The 19,896-nt window shown below is 33.5% G+C and overlaps 1 protein-coding gene and 1 long non-coding RNA gene across 10 annotated transcripts in view; one reads left to right on the top strand and one right to left on the bottom strand.

Annotated features, from left to right (window-relative positions):
- LOC130678675 (putative transcription factor capicua) overlaps window positions 1–19,896 on the top strand; it is a 40,258-nt gene that overhangs the window by 7,603 nt on the left and 12,759 nt on the right. The window contains exons 1-16 of one of the 9 annotated variants that reach the window (XM_057486058.1): window positions 478–1,172; window positions 1,252–1,649; window positions 11,780–12,095; window positions 12,181–13,153; window positions 13,230–13,472; window positions 13,599–13,710; window positions 13,787–14,714; window positions 14,820–15,155; window positions 15,588–15,807; window positions 16,007–16,090; window positions 16,909–17,195; window positions 17,464–17,877; window positions 17,952–18,270; window positions 18,350–18,645; window positions 18,894–19,122; window positions 19,620–19,835. In XM_057486058.1, the coding sequence (XP_057342041.1) occupies window positions 12,018–12,095; window positions 12,181–13,153; window positions 13,230–13,472; window positions 13,599–13,710; window positions 13,787–14,714; window positions 14,820–15,155; window positions 15,588–15,807; window positions 16,007–16,090; window positions 16,909–17,195; window positions 17,464–17,877; window positions 17,952–18,270; window positions 18,350–18,645; window positions 18,894–19,122; window positions 19,620–19,835 (4,735 nt within the window). In that variant the 5' untranslated portion in view covers window positions 478–1,172; window positions 1,252–1,649; window positions 11,780–12,017. Of the gene's footprint in view, window positions 1–477; window positions 1,173–1,251; window positions 1,650–10,276; window positions 10,464–11,779; window positions 12,096–12,175; window positions 13,154–13,229; window positions 13,473–13,598; window positions 13,711–13,786; window positions 15,156–15,587; window positions 15,808–16,006; window positions 16,091–16,908; window positions 17,196–17,463; window positions 17,878–17,951; window positions 18,271–18,349; window positions 18,646–18,893; window positions 19,123–19,619; window positions 19,836–19,896 lie in introns of those variants that run through there. The other 8 variants (XM_057486055.1, XM_057486053.1, XM_057486059.1 and 5 more) reach the window with 8 other exon arrangements.
- LOC130678678 (uncharacterized) lies at window positions 9,372–10,859 on the bottom strand. The gene is made up of 3 exons (XR_008991857.1): window positions 10,403–10,859; window positions 9,800–10,302; window positions 9,372–9,691 (listed from the first exon to the last, which is right to left on the bottom strand). It is a non-coding gene; the product is annotated as an uncharacterized LOC130678678 (long non-coding RNA).

Raw genomic sequence — 19,896 nt, 5'->3', positions numbered from 1 at the left:
CAATATTTCCATAAAATTCCATCTGACATACTCATATGTTGAATAACATAAGCAAAAAAAAACAACATTCCATAAATATATTTAATTTAACAGAAACGTGAAAATAATTTGAAGTTACGGCTCTGGAATTTACTATACTCTAGATTATGACTTCAACATCTGAAGTTTCACAAAAAAAAACCATGCGCACCTTTATCTCATTTCATTGATGTCAAAAAAAAACCGATAAGCATACAAACGATCGATAAAAGAAAACAATTAAAAAAAAACAAACATCTTATCGCTAAAAACCGAAAAAATCAAAATATTATTGTGTATTTTGAGTGCGAAGATAAAAAAAAAGCGCGCGTTTATTTTCGTTATTCAAAAAGTTCCGGGCGCCGGGGTCGATATCTGCGCCACTGAACTCTACAGTCCAGTCGGTTTCTGTCGGTTCTCGATACGAGTAGAGTTTAGTTCGGTTTGCTGCAATGCTTTAGCTTCCACACTTGCCTGCTTGCCTTCCATTCCCAGTCTGTTGTGTGTTGGTTGCCGAGTATCCGCGTTCGTTCGCGAGTCTCGCGTAGGTGCCTCCATGGTCGTGTCGTGTCGTCTTGTCTTATTTTACTACAGTAATACTCTCACTCACACATACAGTCTTCAGTCTACACTCTACAGTCTACAGTCATCAACCAACCAACCAAGTAATAGTAATACTACTTGCACACAACACAATACGATGTAACTAAACGTACAATAGAGTAAGAGTGTAAGAGTCAAGATATAATAGTAAGACCAAGACCATATTACTAAATAAACTAAACTACTAACTCAGTTGTATCTGAGTTGAGTACCAGCGCAACGAACTTGAGTGATAGATTGTGATATCTCAGCTGATCTCTCCCTGTTTATTACCACCAGTAGCTGAACCATCATCGTAATTATCATCATCATCATCATCATCATTATAATAATTATCACCAGCAATGTAGTATCAGTATCAGTTCCAAGTTTCATATCTATATATATATGTACATACATACATATATATATCAAGCGCAAGTGTGTAACATTGACCAGTGTGTTGTATAGTAAAGTGTATCGAGGTGCATTCGTAGCCGGTTTTCCCGTGTAGTGGCTGTCAGTGAGGATGTGCGCGGGCGTGTATCACATACTCCTTTATCATCTTACTGGTATTTGTAATCCACATTCATTTATTCCTGTGTAAGAATATATACACGTTACTCACTCGATTTATTTTATATTTTTTAGTTCTTTGTCGTATCTCGGTTGCACTCGTACATTTATCTCAGTCTGGTTGCCAGCGGAGTGAAGACGTTTTGTTTAAATAATAATGATAATCTTGTTTGTTTAAATAATAAGTGTAGCAAGCAACGAGCTTTGGATTATTGTGTTTAATGTGTCAATTTATAATAATAATAATATACACATTAATTTATATGGAGGATTATTGATACTCGGTACAGTTGTGAGGTGCAAAAAAAACGTATAATAATAATAGTAAATAAAATAAAAAGTTTTAAAGAAGAAGAAGAAGAAGGAAGGAAGTGGTGTGTGCGCGTGTGGAATTAAAAACATGTGGCTTGAAAAGATGTCAATAATTCGGTGGTACGTCGTCGTAGTCATCGGAGACTCGCGGCTTGTGCACGGTAAATCTATATATCTATATTTAATACATACATGAATGTCCATATGCATATGTATACATATATATTATATATATGTACTCTCAGCACGACGAGTGTGCCGCCACGTCCGCCTGGTGCCCCCGAAGTAACTCCGAGGTGTTAGTCAATTATATGTATATATATATTACATATGTGTATGCGAATTTAACGAATGTTATAAAAGTATGTAGGATAAAATGATCCATAGATGCGAAGAATCTGCTTTATCCTTAATACGAAACCAGCAGCAAAATTCCTCATCCAAGTATATCATTACTCTATCTCATACCAGTCTCTTACTTTTTTTCCTGGCTCATATTTAAAAAAGAGGAGGGAATGTTTTTTTTATTTTTGTTCTTTACATTTGTTGGTGTAGAGTACGAGGAGCGAAAGACCACCCTATGAATTTCTCGTGCGTGTCATCGTCGATGCGTGTCTTGGTGCATGTTTATTTACTCATGGAGTGTTGGTAGTATAGGGCAGCATAGTAAAGACGACGGACGACGACGACAGCCAAGACGAAGAAGAAGAATAAAAGAGTTTATATACTTATATATATATATATATGGATGTGTACGTACGTAGTAGTGAGACAGAGTAAAGCAGAGTTCAGCCAGCCCGTTCTCTGGTGCTTGCTCTCTCGTTTGCTTCACTGCCTACGCGCGTGCGCTTTATGCTCTGTAGTGTGTGACGTACATATGTGCACATATATATCTTTCGTTATGTATGTATTTATTCTCTTTATATTTATATGCATGTGTGTGGTGTATGGACCGTGAAGCCCGATAGTACACGAGCACAAGAGAGCGAGCGAGTACGATAAATGTATGCGCGTGCGTACACACAAGTGTAACTTGTGTACGGTGTACTCTCTCTCTCTCTTTATCTGGTTTATATATAGGTATATAGATTGTAGTATTACTACACATATTGTACGATCATATGTCTTTCTTTAACTGCAAGTACTCCGTCCATAGTTCGGCTCTGTCGGTCGCGAGCACGAGAGGCTCGTGGCTGCCGCGCGTGTACGGCCTCTACTTTTCTGTCCACCCTGTACTGGCTGCACACTCGCTATTACTCTGTGTACATTACATACACACATGCACATATGCATGCTCATGCATGAACTGAAGACTGTGTGTACAGTGTAGAGTAAAGTAGAGAAACGAGTAATGCAAAGAGGAGTAATGTTAGGAGAAGAGAGCAAGGAAGAAACGCCAAAGAACCGTCTAAGCATTCTATATATGTATAACAAGTTATATATTATCGTCGTCGTCATGTAGTCTATTTATAATATACATAATATGTCCGCCATACGTAAATTTTATTTTCTTATTCTGTCACACACTCAGCTTAAATTTACCCGACTGCTACTGTTATATACTCATGTATATTACTTCCCTTTTGTCTATATAATTTAGCCGTGATGTTGCTGCTATTGCTACTGCCGCTCCTGCTTATGCCACTGTCTTATCTCTTTAACGTCACCCCTGCATTTACTTTCGTGATTTTACTCAAATCTCAATATCTCATCCCTCATGTATGTATGCATATACATGCACACTCGTATACAAACATCAACAGTATACACATATATATTGATGATGTATAGAACCTCATGAATTCCCTTTACCGTACCCTCGCCCACTCATTCACTCGCTACAACTTTTATTCGTCATCCATATAATAGCATTCTATATTCGTAACGTGAAGTGCGTACACACTACACCCTCACACACGTCATTCGTGATTGTATGTATACATATATACATAAATATACAATATCCATATCTGCAGTGATGTGTATGCGCGCGTTATTTTCCCTCTCTCAATACACAATAATATACAAAATATATATATTTATATTTATATACACATATACATATACATATAAAAGAGAATACTACACTACACCGTGCCGGGTCTCAACCGCGATGCGAGTTCACTCTCCTCCCTTTCTCTTTCCACTATATACATTTATTTCATACCGTGACAGCGTTCTTTCTCTGTCCTCTCTTTACTTAAACTCTCTTCGGCTTCCTCCTTTATCAACCCAACCTCCTCCACACTCCACTCCTATCCGCTACAACTACACTACCGTATACCGTACCCACTATACTCCTTCTTCAACTTATTTCTTTCTTTATATATATATATATACTACTATAATGTACTATACTAGCTCCTATATCGTTCTATCCTCGTACTCCATTGCTTGCTTTAACTCTCTTTCGTATATATATATATATATATATATATATATATGTTCGTGTGTTATGTTATATTAACACGCGCCTGGAGGCCAGGAATTTTCTCACAATGGATGGGTTGTGTTGGTGTGTATGTATGTAGTGAGGGACCGACGCCAAGTGCGACGGACCATAGCACCGGGGAGTAGGACCACAACACTACACCACAGCACCAACACCACGGCCATCTCCTCAACGACCATCGTAATATATATAATATATAATGAGGCTAATATCTAAGCGCATCGTTTTCAATAAATGCTTAACTTCCTATCATATTTATTTTTCATTATTTTATTACATCCATTCTACTATTTTTATATTAGTGGACATTAAACATTAAGTGTATTGATACAGATATATGTATATATGTTTTTTTTATTATTATTATCACGGATAGTCAGCCGGTAGAGTTGAATTGATAACTCTTTTTTTATTTTAATTCACTGTATGGATTGTAGACTCAAGACGACGGTGACTCAAGCACGTACATTAGTACGGAGAGCTCTCTTAATGTAGTATATACCAGTAAAGCATATAAATATATATGTAGTACATGTATGTATAATCGTAATGTATGTGTATATATTCTCGGTGTAACGTTAGTTCTATTCGTTTTATTTTACAGAATCGTTGGATAGATGGTTTAAGTCGTGTGCACTCAACTAGACGTTATACGACGCGATTATTCGGCTTTTAGTGCTGTCCTTGTCTGATGATACGACTTGATATATATTTTACACACTATGTTACATTTATATGTAATACAAAAAAATTATTTTGGTTCATAATTAAATTATTATGTACACTGTAACAAAATCGGGAGTGATTGCGGGTTTTATTTCAATCAAAATTCAGTCCGTCACTTTCGGAGTAAAAAAAATCATTCTGCATTCGGAGTGAATTTGGATTTTATTTAAATCCAAGGAGTTTTCATATTAAAATAAAATCCTCGAAGTAAATTTCACTCCAAAGAGATTGAATAAATAAATAATCATCCGCTCAGGGTTTAATTCACGTTCACTTCGTAAGTTTTTTACAGTATATATATTTATATACATTGTAAAAAATCGGGTGTAATTTCGGAGTGATTACAGATTTTATTTTAATTTTAATTCACTCTGCATTCGGAGTAAATTCGGAGTGATCTAGATTTTATTTCACTCGGATTCGAAGTTTTAATATTAAAATAAATTCCCCATTGGAGTAAATTTCACTCCGAGATTTAAAAAAATAAACAGTCACTCGCTCTGAATTTACTCCGAATTCTCTCTGGATTTAATACGCATTCACTCCGCAAATTTTTTACAAATTATAATTTTTTTTTTTTAAACTTCATTTCATTTTATTTTATTACATATTTTTGTAATCTTGCTCGCGGTTAATCTCGCAATAATTAAACTCAACTATATCGTCTTTATCACATGAGTGCTTAGTAACATGATCAAAATATCATTTTTTAGACACAGACACTTTAATCGATTGATAATAATACATACATTAATAAGAAAATGTAACAGTATGTTAATGAGAGTGAAAATAAACATACATGTTTATTTTTTTTCCTTTTAATTGAAAAAGAGGTTTATCTGACCTTGAGTTTTTTTTTAATATCTGTTCAGAATACTGATCGTGATTAAACAGATGAATAATAATATATCTGTTTTATTATTCTATTGTATACTACTAGTATTTTTTTCATTCTAACTCGAGTTATCTATGATAATAATAATAATAAAAAAAAAGAAATGATAAAATCAGAATCAGATGCCGGATTATTTGTTTTAAATTATCTTTTTTTAGTGATTAATTTTTATTTAATTTCTTAATCATTATTATTTTAATATTTATTTTATTTTTATCCATTGATAATTTCAAAGCTGTTTAGGTTTTATATTTATGTGAAGTCTGTTTGTAAATTTAAATGCACTAGCTAATTAACTTCTCTTTATTTTTTGTCCTCACTTAAATTCTTAGTTATATTTTATGTTATTCGCACATGTATAACATTAAATTACTTTGCACTCCCTCATATTCATATATATATGTTTTGTACATATATATTACACGTATGTGTCATAATTTCTGGCTTATCCGTTTAATTTTATTTTACACTTCTATTCTAAGTCTTTATTTATATTTTATGCATCTACTGTCTCAAATATATGTGTATATATTAATAAACATATATTAATATGATGTAGGTGTGGTATGGATTAAAAATAACATATTTTTCCTTGTGTCAAATCGGTTTATTATTATGAATTAAATGCTTACTACAAGACTATTTTGTAAAATAAAATCACACTAGCTTAACTATTAATTTTTATTCATAAAAATTTTACATATTTATGATATCAATTTTTTATTGCAAAAATATAAGAAAGAGATGATGATTTTTTTTCAATTGCATACATGGAGAGACGGCTGAAGTTTAGTATAGAATGGAATAGAAGAGACCTAATCGATTTGCTCTCCCTCTCTTATAACATAGATATATAGATGTACATATACATATATATGTCTATATCTATGTATACGTCATCAGGCATTTTATTTTTACGCTGCAACACACGCAATGTAGACCACGTGTTTATGGGGCGCATCGATTCACGGCTGGCGTAACAAGTCCATTGATTAGTGTCAAAGACATTCAGGGTCTCTATTGTCACTTAACATATTCATAATATCACTTTTTTCTTCATTATTATCATTATCATTATGTTTTTTTTTATTATTACCTGCATGAAAGATTTTTATTCTCTATGAATAATAAATTTTTTAAAGGAGAGACAACCGGCTCGCTTGCATTGACTAACCTTTGATATAATATTCAACTGAGTTGTTTCTTTGAAGTTATTGTTGTAGTAATAATTTATTATAATTATTACACAGAATAAAAGATTTCTTGGTGCAAGAAAGTTTTACTTATCCAAAATAAATTTTCACTTGGCTTAAAAATTTTTTGTATGATGAATTGAAAATGAAAGATTTCTTATGATACTGAAGTCTGCTGACGTCTAATAATTTTTGGACTTTTTTTTAAACGATAAATTATAAAAGAAAAATATTTGAAAAAATTGCACTTGTAGTTTTTTAAATTTTCTACATGTGCATATTTTTAGTTTTTGCTTTTTTTTTATTTTATTCGTTGAAAAAAAAATCCGAAAATTACTAATTGTCTGCTAACTTCAGGATCATGATTTCTTAGAGTAAGAAAAAATTTTTTGAGCCAAGAAATTTTTTTTTCTGTCCACTGTAAAAAATTTGCCGATTAAATTCGGAGTTAATGCGGAGCGGATGACTGTTTATTTATTTAATCCCTTGGAGCGAAATTTACTCCGATGGGGAGTTTATTTTAGTATTGAAACTACGGTTCGAAGTAAAATTCACTCCCCTGGAAAAAAAATTCCCCATTTACTCCGTATGCAGAGAAACTTTTTCTCAAACTCCGAACTCCGATTGACGGGATTGGGATTTAAATAAATCCGTATTTACTCCTAATTTACTCCCGATTTTTTACAGTATGTATTTATGTTCATTTTTAATTTTTTCCATTTAAATTTCTATGCCATTATCGAAAAATTTAAATGTTTGATATTTATTTGTTGTTATTATATTTGTTTTTGCTACTGTCTTATCACAATTAATACTTAATAATTTTATTAAACATTCATATGATTAATTAGTTATTAAATACCGATGAACTTTACTGTTGGTACTTGAATTCGCGGGCATTTTGTGAAAAAATATATAGATATATAAATAAAGTACTTCATTCATATCTAACAACTCGTTGAATTTTAATTTACTGCAGACTGTAGACCAAATCTAAATATTTTATTCAAATTAAAGTCTACATAAATATAAAATACCTATGATTAATATATCAAAATACCTAGATATATTTATATAATTTATAGTATCAACCACTAAAAATTTTTAATTACATATTTATCATTTTTTAAAAATTAAATAAACTTAAATTTTTATCTCCTATCAAAAATCTAATAATAAATTTACTATCAACGTCAATAAACGATTGATATGCAATAAAAATTTATAAATATAACTAATTCTATGATCAACCTAGACATATCAGGAATGTTATTTTAAAACAATCAATAAAATTCAACCGTAAATATTATATGAATTTTTTAATATCGACATTCTATAAATATATTTTTTAAATTTTAATAAAAAAATTTTATTAAATATTTTCTCATGCAGTCTGCAGGCACGTAAAAAATAACCGTATCATTTTAATAAAAATAATATATGTAGTATTAATTAATATTTTTTTGGAGTAATAAAAAAAAAATAATAAAAAGGTGGCGTCAAGAGATGGCGTCGGGTAATAAAAGAATCCTTGAAAATTTGTCCTCTTGGCCCAGTACATTCAAAAATAAAAGACCCTATAGAATGAGTTTTTCAGCAAGTAAAGGCAGGTGCATTGGAGGGGTATCCGTCTCCATGTTCCTTCAAACAATTCCTCTCATTTTCCTCGCAGTGTCTTTTCTTTTATTCTACTTATACTTATACTACAACTCCCTTTTCCCGGTGTTAGAACTCAACAGAATACTACTATTCTCACTTACATTACTATTTATACTAGTATATATATATATATATATGTAGTCATAGTATAGTAGTAGTGGTAGTGTAGTATAATATCCCAGTATCTCTTCCGAGTACACCGACCTGTTCTCAAGAAATAAGTGGCGTACCCTCGAAAATCTTTACCCTCTTTTCTTCTTCTCCATCTTCACTTATTCTTTTACTCCTCCACTCCCCTTTATTTTTTTTCTTCCTTCATTTTACTATTTCTACTTCTTTTCTATTTTTTTTTTACAACCACTTGAAAATTTACGGACGATGATTTATGCGCCACCCGACACACAAATTTAGTCGCGTAACCATCACTAGGTCTGTCTGTAGTAAAACTACACACAATTGGTGTATTGTCAAGGTAACAAAAATTTAAAAGACACTGCGGGGTATAGAGAAGAAGAAGTAGAAAAATAAGAGACCTAGGTTAAAGGGAAAATTTTATTATTCGCGTAAAGCAATACCCTATTGATGACGGGCAATACTCTTGAGTTTTCTCGAGTTCCTCATAGCGCACAGGTATCGGTTACAAGTTGTTAAGATACCTTGTTCAAGAAAAAGGGCGACACCCCCTGGGGTTTTTACGGCAATGCAGGTGTATCTCCCTTGACTATATCAATTCATTCATTCTTCTTTTGACAGTCTTCTTCTTTATCTTTTTATTTTACTTGTATCTATTTTTTTAACATACACTTTTTAATATAATTGACATTTTAACAAAAATATAAATACTTTTTTTATTTTTATTAATAATAATTGATTTTTAAAAATACTTTTTATTGTAAGACATTAAATAAAATGATAATAATTTATTTCTTTTAAATATTTTATTAAAAAATTCGCAAGAGATTCAGTATTATATTTATTTCAGTACACTCAGGTATCGGTTACAAGTTGTTAAAAGTCCCTTTACTTCGACATGGATGAATTCTCTCAGGTGTACTTTTGTAAGGTATCAGTACACAGTATTCTTCTCTCTTTACCTGATGTTTTCAGTATACTCCTGACCCTTGCACATTTTTTATTTTATTTTTATTCCTTCTCATCATCGCGCACAACCGTACCGGCAAAAATACCAAGGAAAGTTTGTTTATTTTTTTAAATTTTATATAAATTTTTCCAGCCTTCATTTCAACCCAGCATTTAATTAAAATTTTGCCGTTTCATCTAAAAAAAAAAGTAAAAATTTTTTTAAAAAATAACCATATTCTTATTTTATTTTTACAAGTAAAAATGTCCTTTGACAATAGACTTTTTTCTTCATTTTTATTTTACTTCGAATTCGTTAATCCTCCTGATGGTTCCACTCAATGACTGAGACAAAACGAAAACGTCTACCTGTGTGTCAGTGTTGCTTAAAAATCCTTATTGAGAGAAAGCCACAAAGAAACCCAATGAGGTAGTAGAGTAGAGTGATGCGGAGGTAATTGTCTCTCTACAGTGAGGGAGAGACGCGTTAACGCGAGAGCAAAAATGAAAGACAAAAAGATAAAGACAGTTTGAATAAAGAATGAGAAAGAAACAAGATGTATAGATGTCTGTATAGATATATACGTATGTTAGTCTTAAATTCCGCCACTATAACGTCGAGCTGGCTATTCGTTGCCATCTGTACCTCTAGCTGCTCAGTCAAGTAGCAATCAGTGTTCAATTTTTTCCGCCTTTTTTTACTTCTTCTCAGTACATTTTTTCCTCTGATCTGATACGTGAACTAGAATTTTTTATTCAAAAACATACTTTTTGATCTTCATCGCCACTAGTGTCGGTTATTAATAGAACTGAAAATTATAAATATAAAAAAAAAATATTTTTAATTGTCAAGGTTTTACTTCCTGGTACTCTTATTTAATAAGTGTACAAGTGTTGTGATACAATTACCCATAGTTTTGTCACGAATTTATGAATTGGAGTTATGAAAAATAACGTGTGCTCGTCACGTGTACGTACACTTGTATATTAATAGTCTTTTAAATTAATTGATGAATGCTAAAAAAAAAAATTTCTCGGTTTATTCATGGCAGTAATTAAATATTTATAACAATTGTTTTTTTCTTTTTTTTTCTTTTGCCGATTATAACTTATTTATAAATAGATAGTCGTGTAATTATATATTTTATGTGTGCGTAATGTAAGTAAGTGTAAATTTTTCGCCTGACGTGAGTATATTGCGTCAATCTAATATGCTATTCCGGCATAATAAAATGTATAACACACTACACACTTGATGATGTTGAATTCTTGCTCAAATCACGGCACGCCGGGATCGTAGTCGAGGATTTTATAATACCGCTTTACTCTGAGCACCATTTTTTTTATAATAGATATCAATCATACAAAAAATCATACAGAAATTAATGACCCAGAAGTTGAGAGACGATTAAAAATTTTAAGATTTCTTTTTTTTTTTAAATTAATTGCAAAAAAAAACTGAAAATTTGCACATGTAGAAAATTTAATAAACTGTAGGTGCAATTTTTTTTATTTCTTTTTGAAAAAAATAAAAAAATTACTAGACGTCGGCTAACTTCGGTATCATAAATTAATTCCAGAAGTTAACAGATGATTAAAAATTTTATCTACTAATTTTTAAATTTTTAAAAAACGACAAATCTAAAAAAAAAATATTTCAAATAATGGCACTTATAGATTTTTTAATTTTCTACATGTGCATTTTTTTAGTTTTTTTTTTTTCGTAATTAGTTAGTAGGAAAAAAAATTCAAAAATTGTAAATCGTCTGCCAATTTCAGGATCAGAAAATTTTAAGATTTCTTTTTCAAAAAAAAAAAAAATAAAAATATGCACATGTAGAAAATTTAATGAACTGTAAGTGCAATTTTTTAAAATATTTTTTTTAAATTTTAGCTCAGGTAAAAAAAAAACTAAAATAAATGTAGTCTGTAAAAATAAAAAAAATATAAATACAAATTAATTTGTCTGATAAATTTAAATGTCATTCGCTGATTGATAAATAATTATTAAATTGACAAGATAATATTTTAATGGAAAATTTAAATGCTGATCGGATGAATGTGTTGTCATGTGTACAGTATAGTACACATATATGTATTAAATTTTCCGACGGATGATTGCATTAGCCGTGAGTTTGCGTACGCGCAAATATATATGAATGAATGTACAACAGGTGACACGATGTATCTTGTGATATTATTTATAAATATACATGTATTTATATTTATTTATTTATTTATTAATATGAATGACGATAATAATTATTTTTTTATTTTTGTTTACAGACAAATTATCTGAAAAGTGGAGAAAAGTATAAAAAAATAAAGAGGAGATAAAGAGTAAGAGGCGTGAGTGCGATTTGAGGAACTTGTGAGAGTAGAATGCTTGGCAGCTGGGGTTGGAATGAAAATTTGGAGCTAGGAGTTGCTGCCGATAGTTCATCGGTACTATTACTAGCCAGCAAAAGTGATATAATTGATTTCGAATTAACGCATCCTGTCCCCGACAGTCGGGTGCTGAGGTATGCACCCAGTTATTGTCAATACTCCACTACAGAGTCACTGTACACCGGTCATGAGTCTCTCAAAGACCGTATGGACTGTAAGTAGATGAAAGAACAAATATCTATATGTTAATTATATAAATATAAATATTAAATAAATATATAAATTTTTGTTTAGAGCAGCGTGAGTTGGCGAATATGCTGACAGCACATCCAGAGATGCACGAAAAACGTGACTCGCTGAGCAGTGGCTGTGCTACGATGGATGAAAAAATGGTGATTGAACAGCCACCGCCGCCACCACCCCAGCGCGATCCCTCGGATCCAACTATAAGCGCTAAAAAACTTCCAAAGAAGAGAAAATTTGATCCGTCGGAGCTGGAGGAAATGGACAAAACGAGTAATGTCATCAGCAATGTGGTCAGTTTGAATACAAATAAACAGGTAGTTTGTGGTCAGCAGACAATGACACAGCCTAGTATTCAAATTCCACATACAATACCATCGCTGAACCAGTCTCAACTCTCACCTCAACAGACCCACCATCTCCAGCAGCAGCAGCAGCAACAGCAGCAGCAGCAGCTGCATCACCAGCAATCGGATTGCTACCAATCCACCCAGACTGTGGTGCAACAACCGCCACAAAGTACGGCTGTCGATTATTCATTGCGCGAGGAACCATCACGTTCGCGGCCACGACCTACTCCGATTCTTGACCTCAGTGAGTGGCGCGATCATCATGTACTTGCGTTGAGGGACTCGCGTTATTACCCGGGTGTTATTAGAGATGCTGGTGGTCATGGTGAAATTTATGTTGAGTTTGAGGGTGAACATACATTAGTGAGGTACAGTGATGTGTTGGGTGTTGGTAAATATGATATTATTAGTGATGCTAGCCCGTCAGTAGGACAAGTTAAAGTGGACGCTAAAGTTTGTGTTAGATATTTAACGACGGGCACATCGTTTATTAATGGGACTGTGTGCAAAATATCGACAAAGCCTCAGCCGAGTTTTGTTGTTAAAATTCAGCGTGATGACGATAAGAGTGAAACTATTTTTGTTAAACGAGCGGATTTGCGGCTTGTCCAGCCTCCGTGGTGGGACGAGCTGGAGGAGAGTATGATGGAAAGTGAGCCGAGGAGAGTTGATTCAGTTGGTTCGTTAATTTATTATTTCATTTTAAATTATAATTTATCACTAAATAATTTAATTGTCTTGATTTAAATTATCAGATCATGGATACAGAAATTCTCTAGATGCTCCAATGCCAATTCTCCTGCATCATACCTCTCACTTGCCAGGTCACAATGACTCCAGCGGATATTACCGTACTACGGGAACTAGTCCTCTCATGACAATTAGCACTCCAGTGCATTCTGCTAATGCAACTCTGAGCAACGGCAGTAGACCTTATGACGATCTGGAGAGCGAGGATGATCTCGATAGGGAGGACATTACATTTCCCTCGGATGCAGGTCAGCGTCATCATTTTGTCATAGACGGGATAGACATGCTACATATTTATCAGCAACGTCTATAGACAATATGATTTAATATTAAGCTTATTGTGTAAGTAATGTATGAATATATTTAACTGACAGATGCAAAATTATCAGGGAGCAGTAAACGGAGTAGTATGCAGAGCCGTGGCAGTACCAGTAGCTTAGTAGAGCAGCGTAGTATAACCCCCCGTTCTCAGGCAGCTACACCCAGGTATGTACAGCATTCAATAATTTAGTGTATCATTAAATAATAAACTTTAACTCACCCAATAAATATTTATCAACAGATCTCAGGCGGCAACGCCACATAAATATAAAAAGGGTGACATAGTGGCCACTCCAAATGGAATTAGAAAAAAATTTAATGGGAAACAGTGGCGTAGACTGTGTAGTAAAGAAGGCTGCTCAAAAGAAAGTCAACGACGTGGTTACTGTTCTCGTCATTTAAGTTTAAAAGGTTCAGGTTTACGTGGACCCACAAATGCTTTTCATGGTGGTGGTGAGGAAACCTCTAGAGACTCTGATACCTCACCTAATTACAGCGATAGACGAATGACTGGACGATTTGATCAAGAAGAAACAGAAGCTGCCAACATGCTCGTCTCGTTAGGCAGTTCACGTTCAGCAACACCAGCATTCTCGTCTCCAACAGCTCATTCTTCCATATCACCCTGTATAAGTCAGTCGCCAGTTCCGCCTCTAGGATTAAACCAAAATAACGTATTTATGCCAATATCCAGTCCGGCGCATCATGCCACGTCACTTATTTCGCCTGGTGCTAAATGGAAACACTCGCCAACGCAGCAAAGTTTTACTGTTCAGTATCAGCAAGTTATAAAACCTGAACCAAATCGTATGGTGAGGCCGAATCGGCCTCCACAGACAGCCCCAGTGCCACCAAATATGGGAACAAGTGTTATCCGAATCTCACCAGTTGGACGTGCTGTGCCCATGCAAAATCCAACTTTGACTTGGTCTGAACAGGGTCCACCGTCGCGGCATCCTTCAGTCGTGACGTCTATTACTCAGCAGCAGCAACAGCAACAGCAGCAGCAGCATCAACAACAACAACAGCAGGGAATAATTCTCCAGCATGCACTTACGTCTAACAACGGGTTTGCAAATCACACAGAGATAAACGAGCAAAATACACAGCACTTGAAATCACCACATTCACCGCATATTTCTCTTCCGGTCCCTACTTCTACACACAATGTAAGCCTTATTCATAAATCTCAAGATATTCCTGTCGACTATGCTCAACCCCAGATACCGAACCAATCAATTTACGGTTTACAATCTCAGCATTCACATCAACAGTCTCAACTTCACCATCATCATCATCATCACCATCATCAACAACAACAGCAGCAGCAACAGCAGCAGCAACAACAGCAGCAGCAGCATCAACAGCAACAACAACAGCAGCAGCAACACTTGTCACAGTCACAAGCGCAACACGATAAGAAATATCTGGTTATAAAGAATGGAACTGAGGTGCAGTCGGTACATATCACTCAAGATGATAAGTACCGACAAGGTATGATGAATCATATGGAACAGGTGCAGTCACAATTACATCAAACTACATGTCAACCACCACAATCTAATGTGATACCGTCCGCTCATACTGATAAAATGTCAATAATATCACAGGTAAAGATCGTCATCGTAATATCGCGTCGCTAATTACAAAAGAACATATTATTTTACGCCCTTTTGGATTTAGCCGCTAAGTTTGAAACCAAAAGGGCTCAAAATTTTAAAGAAATTTCGAAAGGTAGCAGACAATTAGCAATTTTGAATTTTGTTTTGGACAATTTAATTAAAAAAAAATATATATATATGCACTTGTAGCAAATTTCAAAAACTATCGGTGCAATTTTTTAAAATTTATAATTAAAAAAAAAAATCAAAAAATTATTAGACCTCGGCTAATTTCAGTATCATAAAATATGAGTCCTTTTGTAATTAGTAACGATATTTTAACCACAGCAATAAAATAATTTATTTAATTAAATTACTCTTCAAATAATTATAATTATTTTATTTTCATCATTACTAAAAAATTAAATATATTTTTCGCAGCCGGGGAGTAAAGTTATTGGACTTCATGTAACGCCTGTGGATTTATTAAAGACTCAACCGATGTCAACGGGTGTTGTTATGTCAACAACATCAGCTATCACAAATACATCAGCACCCACCAGTGTTTTTCAGCATGTTATTGTTCAGCCGAGTCATTTAGTTCAAGTACCAAAGCCGTTGTCTCACTGCGAAGACAACAATAAAAGCAACGGTGTTGTCTGTAAGTATTTATTTAACAAATCATTTGCTTTTAAATTAATAAACAAAAACACCCACTGATTTATTAATACACATGATGAAAAATATAACTGTATATTATGTATTATTTAATTAATTAATTAATTATATAAATATATGTTATATTAATAATTAGCTGCATGTAAAATGAATTTGAAAACTAAATAAAAAGGATTCCACAGATGCCAGTCATGAAGTATCTCCTGTATATCAACACCATCCTCCGCCATTGCACAACAGCAATTCAGTGCGCAATTGGAAAAAAGGTTTGGATCATCAACTGATGTGTATGATCTAAATAATTAATGCTTATTGCAGGCTTTTATTACGTCGGTGGTATTATCCATGATAATTAATGCGATGCCTTCTTATACTAATTCTATATATTTTTAAAAATATAATACTAATATTAATATTAATATTAACATTTACCACCGTGCGTCATTCAACTGCTGGACAATCCTCGCTTCACTGCAGTTTCTTTTACTTATTAATAACCTCTTGAACTATTGTGTGTGTGTGGGTAATTTATAAATGCTACAATTAAAACATCAATATCATTAAGCTCTACGATAATTCTAAAAAATGGTACAAGGCAACGAAACATTTAAATATTTAAAAAAAAAAAATTTTGTTTTCATCAACACTCATAATTCATAATGCATTGACTACTTGCGTATGTGTAGGGTTGAGGTACCGTTTTTGGCCACTGTAGGGCCAGTTTTGGACACTTGAAAAATTTAAATAATTTAATTTTTAAAATTTCTTCTGAGACTTTTATCCCACTATTAAAATAGAAATTTTATTTTACACTTTTTCATTAATTAAAAAAAAGGATTAAATGTCCAAAAATGGAGCAGTGGCTACAAATGGTACCTCTACTCTATATAGATATTTATGATTTATGATATTATCCAGGGTTGCAGTATTGGGTCTACAAAAAACTTATTTTCTAATTTCCTACGTCTATCTGTTTTAATTTAAAAATAAATATGAAGAAACGTTGGAACTATTAAATTGCTATTTCCTGTGCTACGCTACTAACCACATTAATCGCAATTAACTCCAAAAAATTTCATTGCAGCTTTTTCCTGGCAGACAGTGGTAGATCAGCCGGAAGTGAGTCCACCACCATCGGCATTGAGTCCACCCCTTAGCGCACCACCAATACCATTGAATATTGGGAATGCTGGTGAAGAACCACCACCAGGGCCGGCACCCGACCCTATTACACCGGCTGAAGAGGAGGATGATGATGTGTTTGAAGCTGAGCCAACTACTCCTGCTGAAATAGAAGCTAATTCTAATAAACGACGGAGTCAATCTCTCAGTGCACTTCATAATAAAGAACCTCAGAGTCCGTCAGTTAAGGTATTGGATTTATTTATTTATTAATTTCATCATACCTGCGCTGGAAGTTCAAATTCCGGCCCTGCTTAGAGGGAAAGTCGAAAAATTTAAACTTCTGGCGCAGATCTGGTGAAAAATCGTGTGCACACCACGGAAGGTGGGATGTCCCAATCCACGTGTTTGCCAGGCAATTATACACTGGGTTGAAATGTCCTACTTTCCCCCTTGGTGTGTTACATACTATTATTTTTATTTATATTCATATTCTGTTATCAATTAAATTTTACAGTCAAAAGATCCGCGGATAAGGCGTCCGATGAATGCCTTCATGATATTTTCAAAACGTCATCGAGCTGTTGTACATCAGAGACATCCAAACCAAGACAATCGTACGGTATCTAAAATACTAGGTGAATGGTGGTACGCATTAGGTCCTGAAGAAAAACAAAAATATCACGACTTAGCGTCTGAAGTTAAAGAGGCGCATTTTAAAGCTCATCCTGACTGGAAATGGTGCAGCAAAGACAGACGGAAGTCCTCGACGACTAGCTTCAAGGGCAATGAATCGAGAAGTAAGCTCAATAGCACAGGAGAGGAAACGGATGTGGGTCCTTCCAGTGAAGATGTTCCGTTAACACCGCGTGGTTCGGATGAAATTTACGTTCCTGTTACTGCTGTATATAATGAGATATCAAGTACTGAGGTAACTGAACATTTAAACAATCATGTAGTTGGTAGTTAAGGAGCTTTTAAATTTAAATAAATGGTTTTTTTTAGAATAATGTTAGTCAGTCTCATCCGCCTCAACGAGTTCATGAGCATCAAATGCAAACAGAGAACTCGGATTTTGGAGTAAAACAAGAGGAAGATGGTAATGCGTCTGACGATGATCATCAAATGGTTATTTGTGAAGATCCTCAACCAGATACAGACTTGAAAGCAAAACCCAAAGCTGCTGATAATGGTATTGAGATGCAGCAAGACGAAAATACGGAAAATAATTTTAATCAGTCAAGATATTCACCGGTTGGTGGTCAGAACAGGGAAGGCCAGAATATTAATACAGAAATCACGTGCCGTCCCAAGCCTATTAAAGGTATTTTTATTTTTATTTTTTAAATTAAATTATAATTATTGTTGCCGTGAAAATAAATTTGAAATCGTTTGATAATCAGGTACTGAAACAACAACAAAATATCATCACGCGTCCATAGATAAAGGCGGAACAGTATCAGTACTGCCACCTTATTCTTATCTCAGTCCTGTGAATCCTACTGGAGTGTCGGGATTTCAACCAAAGGGAGGTGCTTTCATAACGATGCCAATATCCCCGAAAGTCGTTAAACCAGAGCCTATAAAAGGGGATCAGCAGTACGCAACTCAATATAGTGTCAATAATTTAGTATCGAGTGTCCACAATGAAAACGGCAGAAGCATCTCGAAATTTACTGCTGCATCAGTATTGCACTCGGTAAATATTCATCATAAATATAAATTTTTATTTTAGATGCTTAGAAAAATTTAAAAAAAAATTTATCTAATCCGTCATTGAATATCACCCGCAAAAAAAAATTTATTTCTCCTTCTCTACTAAATTTTTCCATCTTCACGTAAAGTAATTTTTTTACACTAAAAATTATCACGTATTAAAAATGTGATGTGAAAAATGTATAAAATAATAAAAAACTGTAACACGTGTATTGTAACGGTGCTAAACAGATTGGATCAAAACCGATGATGGCTGTGCTGAAACATCAGCCTTTGCAGCCAATCACAACTCACCGTTCCCAAACAACAGTCGCTCCCTATCAACCCCCGCTTACTCTTACATTATTAAATAATGATTTGGTGGCTGTTTCTAAACAACAACAGGGTACCGCACAATATCTTGGACCAACTGGACAGCATCCAAGGATGTTTCTCCCCAGTTTTCATATTCCTATTTCTGGTAAGTTGATTTTAAAAATTAACTTGAGTAATTAATTATAAGTAGGGACAAGATTTTCGCCTTGATTTCGAAATCAATTGTTCAAATGTTTGATATTACGGCGAAAATAATGGTCTTATCAGAAAAGTTTTCAAACAAAAGTTGTAGGAAATTTAATTTTCTAGAAAAAATGTCTCTTCAGATTTTTTTATACGGCCAATATTTTCACCGCAATTCCAAAATTAAGATTCATAATGAATAATTCAAATTTTTGTTACTTATGAAAATCTTAATTTTGAAATTACGGCTTTTTTATTAGTCCTAAGATAAAATTATGAGAGACATTTTTTTTATAAAATTAAATTTCCTACAACTTATGCCTTTATACGATCAATATTTTTTCCGTAATATCAAAAATTTGACAGCATTATTTATTATTGGTTGATTTTAAATTAAAGCAAAAATCCTGGCCCTAATTATAAGAAAGTGTGGAATTAAATTTATTTAAATTAATACAGACGCTGGAAATCGTAATGTATCAGTACAAGGTTTTGCTGTAACTGGAAGTAAAATAGAAACACCTAGTGTAATTGTCACTAAATCCCATTCACTTGTTACTAATTCAAATCCCAGTACACCGAGTCATCGTGAGTCGATTGGACATTCAATTGCTCGATTAGCGGAACCAGAGAAAAAGGATAATTTAATGTCAAATAATCACGTGCAATTTTGTGGTGAGTTTATTATTTATTTCATTAATTTTTTTTTTAATATCATAAGACTCCTGACATTGAC

The sequence above is a fragment of the Microplitis mediator genome, chromosome 2, assembly GCF_029852145.1.
Source record: "Microplitis mediator isolate UGA2020A chromosome 2, iyMicMedi2.1, whole genome shotgun sequence".
Lineage (NCBI taxonomy): Eukaryota > Metazoa > Arthropoda > Insecta > Hymenoptera > Braconidae > Microplitis > Microplitis mediator.
This window is presented reverse-complemented; position numbering and strand designations above follow the sequence as displayed.